Source organism: Felis catus, chromosome B3 (genome assembly GCF_018350175.1).
Source record: "Felis catus isolate Fca126 chromosome B3, F.catus_Fca126_mat1.0, whole genome shotgun sequence".
Lineage (NCBI taxonomy): Eukaryota > Metazoa > Chordata > Mammalia > Carnivora > Felidae > Felis > Felis catus.
In genome coordinates this window covers 143794538-143807360 of record NC_058373.1, presented here as the reverse complement: position 1 = coordinate 143807360, position 12823 = coordinate 143794538, and the positions used below count along the sequence as shown (strand labels likewise).

Genomic DNA, 12823 nt, shown 5'->3' with positions numbered 1-12823 from the left:
CCCAGCACAGCATCGCTCGCACTCAGCAGGCAGCTTGTGTGATAATATACTTTTTAATCTCCCACAAGAACGAAACGGAGAATGCCACTAAGGACTATAAACCGTGTGCCAATTAGCAGATTTATGTTCTTAATCTACGATGTTGGGAAGTCTTGTAAGTAGAACTTTTACTGGTGTGAATACTTTCTGTTACGATCGCACATTCAGTCAGCATTTCCAGAGAACGAACCACACTACGTGAGGTTTTCAGCTAAATTGTTAGGTCTACGTCAAAGTTAAGAAAAAAGCCCCAAGTCAAATCTTCATAAACCAGGGGATGTGCCTCCCTGGCCCTCGTGGTCAGGGCTCTATTAAGTGTGGCTTCTCCTAGTGGCTGCGGCTGCTGTGGCTGCACAGTGTGTGGGGGCCAGTTACCTTCTCGACCCACATTCCACCGACTTCTTCTCCGTCTCCGTACGTCAGGTACATTTCCTGGCACACCTTCTTCAGCTCTTCTCGGAGCGCGGTCATTTCGCCCCGGTGGTACTGGACTCCGGGGAACACGTCTGACAGGAGGCTGAAGAGCAGTGGGATGTCTTCTGCCACCAGCTTGGGCACCATCGTCTCGCAGACGCTCTGTATCAGAATCTAACGGCGACAAAAGGACCGAGCCCTGAGTGGGGGGGAGCCTGGCTCGCACGGCCACTGCCGTATCCCCAGAAGGTACGGAAGACGTGGCTGTCGGTGACAGAGCGACTCAGCACGCTCCCGTGGTCCTCACTCAGTTCACCGCACCAATATCAGTGTCTTCCACTCGCCCATCCCAGCACATGTGAATCACAACAGAACTCTCAGGCCACGGCTGGGAGGTTGAAAGGGTGAACTTGAATACTAGTGTTTACGGTGTGAGTGATTCAAACACGTGTACAAACCTCCTGTTCAGGTAGATTTTCTGCAATTTCTCCTTCATCAACTGCTTCCCCTCGCTCTTCTTTCTCCCTCTTAATCTTCTGAATTCTCTCCCTCTTCACGTTTCCCGCACTAACCAGCACACTCTTCAAAGCTCGAAGACCAAAGTCATAGTGGCTCTGAGAGGAGAGCTGCTCGTCACATAGTCTGCAAGGGAAGAGGTCCACCTTGGAACAGTCCACTCTCAATAGCCACACAAGCAGACATCGAGAATCGGACACACACACTTGGGAAGACGTGCCACGATTGCAGAAATGACCCTTCAAGGGCACGTCTTGCACACGCTACTGACACGGCAACGGGTAAGTCTGGGGTACTCACTTGAAGAACGGGACGATTTTGTTGGCGAGGACCTCAGCAGTGCGGAAGCCCTGTGAGTACAGCATGACCTGGGCGATGAGCTGCCGGTCGGGCTTGGTCATGGCCAAGCTCCGGAAGAGCTTCTTCAGATTGTCGGGAAGGTTGGACCTGCCTGCGTAGCCGGGGTTCATGGTGATGAAGATGGCCATGTCTGGACTCACCTTCACCTGTTTGTTGAGCAGCTCACAAGTAATGGGGGCAGAGGCTGAAAATCAGAGAACAGGGTTGAGACTTGTGATGTTCGAGAGCGACACTAAAATCTCCCTAAAATCCCAGACAAAGCACCTGTTTCCCCGTTGGCCTCTAAAGCCCAAAGGCCGGGACCGCGGGGGAGCCCCTCTCTGGCCCTCCTACCAGCACGTCGGCCACCTTCACACACCTCACCTACACGAGAGCTCTGGGAACGTGGGACACGTCACCAGGGGCGGGGAGCGCATATTCTGTCGTGCATTACTGTGTGTTACAAGATCAACGCAGGGATAGAAATGCGGCGCAATGGTAGGTGCAGATATAAAAACGTATCCGTGCCACACAGCTGACTGGCTCTGATCATGAAGACTGCCCTTTCAGGGGACTGACCAAAACCACCACCACCCACAGCTGAACTTTATTCCTTGGAGAGAACACTGAGCACACAGGTACTGCTTTCTTAGACACTCCTTTTCCACTGAGAAGGCCTACAGGGCCTTTGGGAAGACAAGTTCCTATTATTGCGGAACAAAAGTGACCCCGCAAATTAATTGCATGTGCCCTGTCCGCCACAGGTGTCATCGCTTCCTCCAGCACGCACCCTGCCTCCGCCGGGCATGCCCGGCTTCGTGTGGCCCGAGGCAGGGGAAGCAGTCCTCAAGCCTCTCAGAAGGTCATCCTATGGTGACAGAGGGTGTGTTCCTAAAGCTCCCTGTGACAACACTCTGCCAACAGGCGGCAGCAAGGCTGGCTCTGTGGGCGTGCAGGGGGAGCAGGGAGAGCCCTCACCGGCCCGACACTCAGTGTGGGCGGACAGTGAGGGACGGAGCACAGGGACTCTCGCTCACCGGGGGAAGGACAGCTAGGGCTTTGGGCCGCTCTGGTCCGGAGAATGCAAACTGCTCGTGCAGTGTTATCCCGGGCCCCGCCGCCCTGCCTGCAATAGTGAGTCCTGGGAGCGAAGTGAAACTCTCGCTCGTTTCTAATCACAGAGGTGTGACCCAGCCCCCGTGGACTCTCCTTCCACAGCCGCTAAGTAACGTGCAGAGGAAAAGGGAAGTCTCACTCTTATCGCAGTTGGGGTTGGAGTGCTCGCGCAGCGCTTCCTGAATGCACTGCACCTGCTGCGACACGGCTGACAGCATCCGCTCCTCCAGGCGGTTGAACTCGTCAAAGCAGCCCCACGCACCCACCTGGCAGAGCCCCACAAAGATCCGTCCCATCGCCTGAAACCGAACAAAGACAGGAGCTCAAACCACCTGCTTCGGGCGGGCTCCACGGCCCTGATCCGGAGGGACCTTGGGCTCCCACCACCCCCCCCCGGGAGGCTGTGAGCGTGACATCAGGTTCCCACGGGAGGTGCAGGGCCTGCACACAGAAGTGCTTCACTAACAATGGCGATTGTCTGTGTACAGACGTAGGGCATCACACCTTTTCTCCTCCTGTGCCGATTCCAAAGATAGAGCTGTTTTTATTCTGCCCCTTTTTGTTGATTAAAAAAATCTTTTCCATCATAGTTACTTATTCCCACACATAGACACTAACCGTCTCTTCCAGAAACAATGCAGCTCAAGTCAACACCAAAGCAGGTATGTCGGACACCCCACTCAAAACCACACCATCCCTGGGACTCAGAAGGCCAGACGGGCCGTGCCAAGCCATGAGGCCAGGAGCCCTGAGAGGGGTCCAGGCGTGGTACTCCCCAGCTGACCTCTCAGGCCGTTAGATTTTAGGTGGACTCAGAAATCTTCTCACCTGGAAATCAAAGGTTTCATCGCAGTTGAAGACCAAAACAAAGCGTCCAAGCTGATGGCCAAGAGCTTTGACGGACTCTGTCTTCCCAGTCCCGGCCGGCCCTATTGTTTGAAGAAGAGTGACTGAGTACTTGAGTCCACAGGGAGGTATCGTTAGCCTTACCCAGCTCGTTTACAAAATCAAAGGACGTGTAACAACTGCAGACAAATCTGAGGTTCTAGAACGTATGAGCTACGTAATTAAGAAATACATTTAAAATCGTTGATTTAATCTTTACAAATTGCATTTACTCTCTCCATCTGTCCAGGTCTGTGGAGTAACTTACCGAAAGGGGACCCCCCCAGCCTGGCCTCCAAGGCTTGTGTCATGGTCAAATAGCAGCGGTCGGTGAGGGGGGTCTGGACCAGCTTGTCCTGAACACCCAGGTACTCAAAGCCATAGTTAAATTTGGCATTTGCCATTTGGATCGACAACTGCTGTAGCACATCGGTTTGCTTAGGGTCGAAGTAAAAGCGCATCTGGCTGAGCCATTCGAAAGATTTGGCATTGTCAATCTTGCTTTTGATCAAGGAGCGTGTAACGTCCCTCTGGTGAACCAACTCTGTAATCTGAACACAGAGTCACTTATTAAGACTTTGTCATAAACTGGAGTAGTGCAAGGACACTGCATTTCCTGGGCACGTGATCATTTAGCAGACTTTTGAGATTCAAGATCCAGTTGCAATAGCTTTCAGTGAATATTCCAAATCCAAATTCCCTTCCAAAAACAGCACTGTCATTCCCACAATGAAATTACACAGAATCAAGAGCTGCAGCAAAACCAAACCACCAACAAACAAAAACACCCAACGTCAAGCGAAGACCTAACTAGCATGAAATGTGTCAGGAGAACAGCTGTCTCTGTCCCCAGTCTGTCCCCTGCAGGCTGGGCGCAACACCGGTGCAGGCACATCCGGGCGCCTCTCTGGGAAGGGGCTGACAAGCAAAGGCAAAAATCCTGGTCAAGGCTCCCCGCCTCCCCTTCCCCAGGATGTGTACACATAACTCCCCTGCTCCCCCAAGGCTACCTTTCAACAGAACAGAGCGATACCCACACCAGAGAGCTCACAAATGCACCACCTCCTTCTCTCCCTACCACCAGTAAGAGTGCTCCCAGGCGTGATCTCCGCTGACTGCCTGCACTGAAGGCAGGGCCTAACCGGTGAGGAGTGAGTCAGGCAGGCGCGGGACTAACCAAGTGCTCCAGCTTCCGCCTCCGCAGCGGTGGCTGCTCCATGAGGACCGAGTCGGCCAACACGTTGAGGGTGACCTCCACGTTGCTCAGCACGGAGTGCAAGGGTGCCGCGTCACCGCTTCCGCCGATGCTGCTCAGAGCCGTCTCCACGTTTTCAGACCAGGCTATCTGGGCTGACAAAACCACAAGCTGGGCCTGGAAGACAGGAGACACGAGACCCAAAGGATCGTTTTGGAGACCAGCCGGTGCATCCGCCTCTCCGCTGGCCCACTTCTACTACACGTTACCTGGTACTTATCAATCCAAGTGATGTAGGTATTTGGGTCAATCGAAGTTGCTTTACCAAAAATCTCAACTTCTGTAACAGACTCAGCCAGAAGTTTAGCCAGTGTGACTCTCATCTCCTTTTCTACCAGCGTGAGCCACTCGTTGATTTTGGGATGTTCAGTAATCGACACAGGAGTTTTAAACATAACCTAAAATACGTATGATACAAGAATTAAGATGTACAAAGGCAGGAGAGAAGCATTCTAAGTTACAATCATAAACTTCACTACCTCCTCTCCTTCACGGGAGGAAATGCCCAAGACGACAGAGTTATCCTCGTTTAGGATGATGCTCGAAACGCCAGCAAACATTTTCTTGAAATGTTTCTGTAACTTAGCTACATTCTTACTGTTTCCAATGATTTCAAGCAAATCTTCATCACCCACAAAATAGAACCTAAAATTAAAATAGCATTCAAGTTGTAAAATGTCACATGCACATAAATAAGGTGAATCAAGTGGAACTTCAAATTGCAGGAAGGGAAACCAGACCTGGATGCTGATGGACAATCCCCAATCTAAACTAGGTCGCATCCGAGTTTCCTCCAGCCCTCAGCAAAGGACACACGTTTGTTGAACAAGCTACTGAAGAGGGATTCCATGCACTTCATGCCATTCATCTTACTTCATGAACGTATTTAATTTTTTTTTTTAATGTTTATTTATTTTTGAGACAGAGAGAGACAGAGCATGAACGGGGGAGGGTCAGAGAGAGGGAGACACAGAATCTGAAACAGGCTCCAGGCTCTGAGCTGTCAGCACAGAGCCCCACGCGAGGCTCGAACTCACGGACCGCGAGATCATGACCTGAGCCAAAGTCGGCCGCTTAACCGACTGAGCCACCTAGGCGCCCCTGAACGTATTTTTTTAAAGCCTGTGCAAGGGGCACCTAGGTAGCTTGAGTATCTGCTCTTGATTTTGGCTCAGGTCATGATCTCACCATTCGTAATACTGAGCCCTCCATCGGGCTCCGGGCTGACAGCAAGGAACCTGCTTGGGATTCTGTTTCCTTTCCTTGCTCTCTCTCTCTCAAAACAAACAAAATAAATAAAAGCCTGTTCAATCTACAGTAAGCAAACTATTCAGAAAGGAAGAAATGCCGTTTGGAAAACAATCAGAGCTAAACTTTTAAGAGATGCAAGCTGCCTAGAAGGGTGGATAATAGTTTCAATGAAGCTTAATAAACAAACACAAGACAGAAAGTGAGGAATTATTTAACATTATAATAAGGAATACGGGCGCCTGGGTGACTCAGTCCGTTGTGTCCGAGCCCCGCGTGGGGCTCTGTGCTAGCAGTTCAGAGCCTGGAGCCTGCTTCAGATTCTGTGTCTCCATCTCTCTCTCTGCTCCTCCCCCCGCCCTTTCACTCTCACACACACACACTCTAAAATAAACATTTTTTTTAAAAAAGGAATAAATGCGCGGAAAGGGAGTAACATTCATTTTGTTACTAGTAACAAAACTTCTGATGTCAAAGTGACTAACATACAGACCCACAGGGGAGAGGGGAGGCTCCTGAACTTGGACTCGACTTCAGCGCAAGTCAAAGCAATCATCTTACCTGGGGAAAGAGGATCGCTCTCTTTCCAGGTATTCTCCCAATGCTTTCTGGATCTTTCCTAGCAGGTCTGCCAGTCTCTCCAGAGACCTCTGTACCCCCTGGATATTCAGAACATCCATTACAAGGGGAGACTTGGATACCTTTTTCATCAGAGCCAAAAACTCCGTGCTGATACTACGAATCAAATCAAAAGTATCGTTAGCCTTTACGTGAAGAAGGGTCACCAGTCACACCTACCCCTCAGCTGCTTTGCACCCAGGCTGGAGGCCATACCTCTGGAACCGCTGGGTCTCCACCGGCAGCAGGTGCTTGATATCCGCGCTGCCCGTGAAGATGCCTTCCAGGTACACCCACCGCCTCTGCACGTCAATCCACACGTCAAAGAGAGCCATGATCCGATTCAGCTTATCTTCCCAGCTCAGGGCATCCTCTTCGAAAACCTAGTAGGCAGATGGGAAGCAGAGCCCAGCTGCTAAGCGATTCACTCATAGATAGGCCAAAACTTAGTAAAAAAACTGCAGGTTATGTCAAGTTATTTGACTCGCGCTTTAAAAAACAGGCTTCTGGTAACTGCCAGTCAAAAGTATTACAGAGAAAGTGCAGGGGAAAGCCTGATCAGAGAGGGAAAGCCTGCCCAACAAGGGTACCTTGTAGTACGGAGAGAGCTTCATGGCGGAGACACTGTTGATGTGCTCTTTGACCTTGTTGAAGAGGTCATCCCAACCTCGGATCAAGCGACACTTGTTCTGGTAGTTAACCAAGTCTAACTCGTAAGTATTCCATACTTCTCTTATCTGAATTAAAACCAAAAAGGGGCACCTTATTAGTGTGTGGGTGTTTGCCAGGTATACAAGCAACTAAGTGCTATGGGGACAAAAGGACCGCAGATGAAGCTCTTGTTTTTACACAGCTCAAACTGACCTCCCAGCCTGAAATGTGACATAAATGGGGCTATCGGTCTATTTACTCACCTGCTTCAAAAATTCTTCCAAAGCCATCTCCCCTTGTGCCACAAGCAGCACATCCTTGACAATAGCTTCATTTTTCTGCAAGTCAACATCCCAGATTTGGCCCAGGGTTAGCTCAGAAACAACCCAGTTGACGTGAAGTCTTTTCATCAGCTGCTTCCAATGGCGGTCTTTGAGGGCTTCGGACTTCAGTTCAATCACCAGCATGTTTATCTGCGGAGAGAGTGAGCAAGGTTACCGTGCAGCTGTGTTCCTAACAGACGCCCACGACCCCAGCACCGAACCACTACCTTCAGGTAGCCTTTCAGAAGCCTCTGGACAAACTCATAGGATGCGTACTGCCGTAATCGGGCAGGGAAGTTTTTCAGCTGGTTCAGGAGGCCATCTAAATTTTGTCGAAGCTGTCAAGAGGAACGCAAAATGATATTTAGTTTGCCAACATTTCTTTAAATGGTGAAATATCTTAAAAAATGTTTTCTGGGGGTGCCTGGGTGGCTCAGGAAATGAAGTGTGACTCTGACTGTGGCTCAGGTCATGATCTCACAGTTCATGAGTTCGAGCCCCGCATCGGGTGGAGCTGACAGGGTGGAGCCTGCTTGGAATTCTTCCTCCTTCTCTCTCTGTCCCTCCCCCGCTCATTCTTTGTATCTTTCTCAAAAATAAAAACAAAACTTAAAAAAAAAAAATGGTTTCCAAACAAATTTTACATCAGTCCAGATAAATCCTAAATGACCATCATGTGACATTCTGAGGATGCACAATACAGTTCCCTGCCTGCGAAGCTCCTGAGTGGTCTACGACCGTCAGCATATGAGGACACACACCACATCTCCTTTAGGTGTACCTTTCGAGGCTGGACGGAAACCCACGGCTGCTCCTTCATCTGATCAATCTGCTCCCAGACCTTGGAAAGTTCCGACCAAACGCCTTTGAGGTCCTGCAGTTCTTCTAAGGCCACCTGAAATCACGACAGTAGAACAGTGAGACCATGGATGCAGAAACCACCGCGGCTCTGGCAGAGCCCCTGACGCGGCCCCGGTCAAGGGCAGACTCAGGACGAGGAGCCCCACCTGGACGCGCTCTTCACTGCCGCTGAGCAGCCCCGTGTCGGTCAACTCCAGCGCCTCCTTGGCCTTCGCACACTTCTCCCGGTCGTCCTTCAGCCTGCCGAACTTTCCTTCGTATATGGTAAGAGCCTGAAGCGCCTCCTCTGGGCGGAGATTGCCCTGAAAGCAGTCAAAGTGCACAATTGCAGGGCGAGGTCCCAGGACACGTGCATGCTTTGGCTCTGAAATGGTGGAAAGCACCTGCTGGGAGTCTGGAAATCTGTGATTCCCTGAACATGTCCACACATGTAAATCCTCAGCAAGATGTACACTTACAGTTCATGTACATCACTGAGTGTTAACTTCTACTTCCATGTTTGACGTCAATAAAGGTATGAAGGAGAAAGGTGGAGCACTTCTCCGTTTAGTCACTGTCTTACTGAGTGCCTTGGGAGACGGGAAGAGAGGAGTCAGGACAGACTGGGGCCTGGAGCAGGACGCTCCCGACCCGAGGGGACATGGCTCTCGGGAGGCTGCTGGCCACGCACTCCCGAGGCACACAGCTGTTACATCAGTTCCGTAGACAAGAATGAGAACTCAAGTAGTCCTCAGGGAAACGGCCTCCAGTTGACCATTAAAGTACTATTGGCTTACTCTTAATTTTAGTAACTTGAGAATGACTATATAAAATATCATCGAAAATTTAAACTAGAACACATTACTAGCAAAAAACGGCAAGAAAACATCTTCAAATTTTGGTGATCAGAATCTCGCCTGTTGATCAATACTCACTCCCCTGCTGAAGCTAGCATTCTGCCTGAGCTACAGTGCCAGGATTAGTGACAGAGAAGATCTCCTTAAAACAGGAGCCCTTCCAGGCCCTGGACAGTGTATGACTTTAGTATTGTAGTGCTCACAGGTGCAGAGCACAAAACAAGCTTTTAAAACTCATAAGGGACAGAAAACTAGCCAAAATGACAAAACGGAAGAATTCTCCTCAAAAGAAATTCCAGAAAGAAGTGACAGCTAAAGAATTAGTCAAAACAGATAGAAGCAACATAACTGAACAAGAATTTAGAATAACAGGCATAAAATTAATTGCTGGGCTTGAAAAAAAACATAAAAGACAGAGAATCTACTGCTGCAGAGATCAAGGGACTAAAAAATAGTCATGATGAATTAAAAAATGCCATAAATGAGGTGCAAAATAAAATGGAGGTGGTCACACTGTGGACTGAAGAGACAGAGAAGAGAATAGGTGAATTAGAAGATAAAATTATGGGAAAAGAGGAAGCTGAGAAAAAGATAAAAAAATCCAGGATCATGAGGGGAGAATTAGAGAACTAAGTGATTCAATCAAACGGAACAATATCCGTATCATAGGAATTCCAGAAGAAGAGAGAGAAAGGCGCTCAAGATGTACTTAAACAAATCATAGCAGAGAACTTCCCCAATCTGGAGAATGGAAACAGGCATTGAAATCCACGAGGCACAGAGAACTCCCTTCAGATGTAACTTGAATCGAACTTCTGCACGACATATAGTGAAACTGGCAAAATACAAGGATAAAGAGAGAATTTTGAAAGCAGCTAGGGATAAACAGGCCTTAACACACAAAGATAGACACATAAGGGTAGTAGCAGACCTATCTACTGAAACTTGGCAGGCCAGACAGGAATGGCACGAAATCTTCAATGTGATGAACAGGAAAAATATGCAGCCAAGAATACTTTATCCACCAAGTCGGTCATTCAGGATAGAAGGAGAGATAAAGGTCTTCCCAAACAAACAAAAACTGAAGGAATTCATCACCACTAAACCAGGCCCACAAGAGATCCTAAGAGGGACTCTGTGAGTGAAATGTTGCAAGAACCACAAAGTACCAGAGACATCACTACAAGCATGAAACCTACAGATAACATGACGACTCTAAACCCATATCTTTCAATAACAACACTGAATGTAAATGCACTAAATGCTCCAATCAAAAGACAAAGGGTATCAGAATGGGTAAAAAAAACAAGACCCATCTATTTGCTGTCTACAAGAGACTCATTTTAGATCTGAGGACACCTTCAGATTGAAAGTGAGGGGATGGAGAACTATCTACCATGCTACTGGAAGGCAAAAGAAAGCAACAAACTAGACTTTCAGTTAAAGGCTGTAACAAGAGATGAAGAAGGGCATTATATAATAATTACACAGTCTATCCATCAGGAAGAGCTAATAATTGTAAATGTCTATGCGCCGAATATGGGAGCCCCCAAATATATAAAACAATCACAAACATAAGCAACCTTATTGATAAGAACGTGGTAATGCAGGGGACTTTAATACTCCACTTACAACAATGGACACATCATCTAGACAGAGAACCAGTAAAGAAACAATGGCCCTGAACGATACATTGGACCAGATGGACTTGACAGATGTATTTAGAACTCTACATCCCAAAGCAACAGAATATACTTTTTTCTCCTGTGCACATGGAACATTCTCCAAGATAGATCATACACTGGGTCATAAAACAGCCCTCAAAAATATAAAAGAATTGAGATTGTACCATGCACACTTTCAGATCACAGTGCTATGAAACTTGAAAGCAACCACAGGAAAAAGTCTGGAAGACCTCTGAAAGCATGGAGGTAAAAGAACATCCCACTCAAGAATGAATGGGTCAACCAGGCAATTAGAGAAAAAATTTAAAAAATATACGGAAACAAATGAAAATGAAAATACAACAACCCAAATGCTTTGGGATGCAGCGAAGGCAGTCCTGAGAGGAAAATACATTGCAATCCAAGCCTATCTCAAGAAACAATAAAAATCCCAAATACAAAATCTAACAGCACACCTAAAGGAACCAGAAGCAGAACACCAAAGACACCCCTATTTCTAGAAGACACTTCTATTTCTAGAAGAAATAGAAAATTTGAACAGACCCATAACTAGGGAAGACATCCAATCAGTTATCAAAAATCTCCCAACAAATAAGACTCCAGGACCAGCAGGCTTCCCTGGGGAATTCTACCAGACATTTAAAGCAGAGATAATACCTATCCTTCTCAAGCTGTTCCAGAAAACAGAAAGGGAAGGAAAACTTCCAGACTCATTCTATGATGCCAGATTTACTTTGATTCCGAAACCAGACAGAGACCCAGCAGAAAAAGAGAACTACAGGCCAATATCCCTGATGAATATGGATGCAAAAATTCTCAACAAGATACTAGCAAATTGAATTCAACAGCATATAAAAAGAATTATTCACCATGATCAAGTGAGACTCATTCCTGGACTGCAGGGCTGGTTCAATATTTGCAAATCAATCAACGTGATACATCACGTTAATGAAAGAAAAGAACCATATGATCCTGTCAATAGATGCAGAAAAAGCATTTGACAAAATACAGCATCCTTTCTTGATAAAAACCCTCAAGAAAGGAGGGATAGAAGGAACATACTTAAACATCATAAAAGCCACTTAAGAAAAGCCCACAGCTAATATCATCTTCAATGGGGAAAAACAGAACTTTCCCTCTGAAATCAGGAACATGACAGGGATGTCCACTCTCACCACTGTTGTTCAATATAGTGTTGGAAGCCCTAGCATCAGCAATCAGACAACAAAGCAAAATCAAAGGCATCAAAATTGGCAAAGACGAAGTCAAACTTGCACTTTTCCCAGATGACATGATACTCTACACGGAAAATCTGACAGACCACCAACAGTCTGTTAGGACGGACACATGAATTCAGCAAAGTCGTAGGGTACAAAATCAATGTACAGAAATTGGTTGCATTCTTTTAAAAAAAAATTTTTTTTTTCAACATTTATTTTTTTGGGACAGAGAGAGACAGAGCATGAACAGGGAAGGGGCAGAGAGAGAGGGAGACACAGAATCGGAAACAGGCTCCAGGCTCTGAGCCATCAGCCCAGAGCCCGACGCGGGGCTCGAACTCACGGACCGTGAGATCGTGACCTGGCTGAAGTCGGACGCTTAACCGACTGCGCCACCCAGGCGCCCCAATTGGTTGCATTCTTATACACCAATGATGAAGCAACAGAAAAATAAAGAAACTGATCCCATTCACAATTACACCAAGAACCATAAAATACCTAGGAGGAAACCTAACCAAAGATGTAAAAGATCTGCATGCTGAAAACTATAGAAAGCTTATGAAGGAAACTGAAGAAGACACAAAGAAATGGAGAAACATTCTGTGCTCATGGACTGGAAGAATATTGTTAAAATGTCAATACTACCCAAAGCTATCTACACATTCAATGCAATCCCAATCAAAACTGCACCAGCATTCTTCTCAAAGCTAGAACAACAATCCTAAAATTTGTATGGAACCACAAAAGACCCCGAATAGCCAAAGTAATATTTGAAGAAAAAAACCAAAGCAGGAGGCATCACAATCTCAGACTTTAG

General features: G+C 47.3%; 1 protein-coding gene across 1 annotated transcript in view; it reads right to left on the bottom strand.

The window, feature by feature from the left end:
• Positions 1–12823, bottom strand: part of DYNC1H1 (dynein cytoplasmic 1 heavy chain 1) — a 78610-nt gene that overhangs the window by 30296 nt on the left and 35491 nt on the right. The window contains exons 17-32 of the mRNA XM_045060530.1: positions 8412–8567; positions 8186–8299; positions 7632–7742; positions 7345–7554; positions 7021–7167; positions 6647–6813; positions 6374–6547; positions 5044–5209; positions 4774–4962; positions 4487–4681; positions 3578–3860; positions 3253–3353; positions 2564–2723; positions 1270–1513; positions 912–1095; positions 415–627 (exon numbers count right to left, since the gene is read on the bottom strand). Coding sequence (XP_044916465.1) covers positions 415–627; positions 912–1095; positions 1270–1513; positions 2564–2723; positions 3253–3353; positions 3578–3860; positions 4487–4681; positions 4774–4962; positions 5044–5209; positions 6374–6547; positions 6647–6813; positions 7021–7167; positions 7345–7554; positions 7632–7742; positions 8186–8299; positions 8412–8567 — 2814 coding nt within the window. The remainder of the gene's footprint in view (positions 1–414; positions 628–911; positions 1096–1269; positions 1514–2563; positions 2724–3252; positions 3354–3577; positions 3861–4486; positions 4682–4773; positions 4963–5043; positions 5210–6373; positions 6548–6646; positions 6814–7020; positions 7168–7344; positions 7555–7631; positions 7743–8185; positions 8300–8411; positions 8568–12823) is intronic.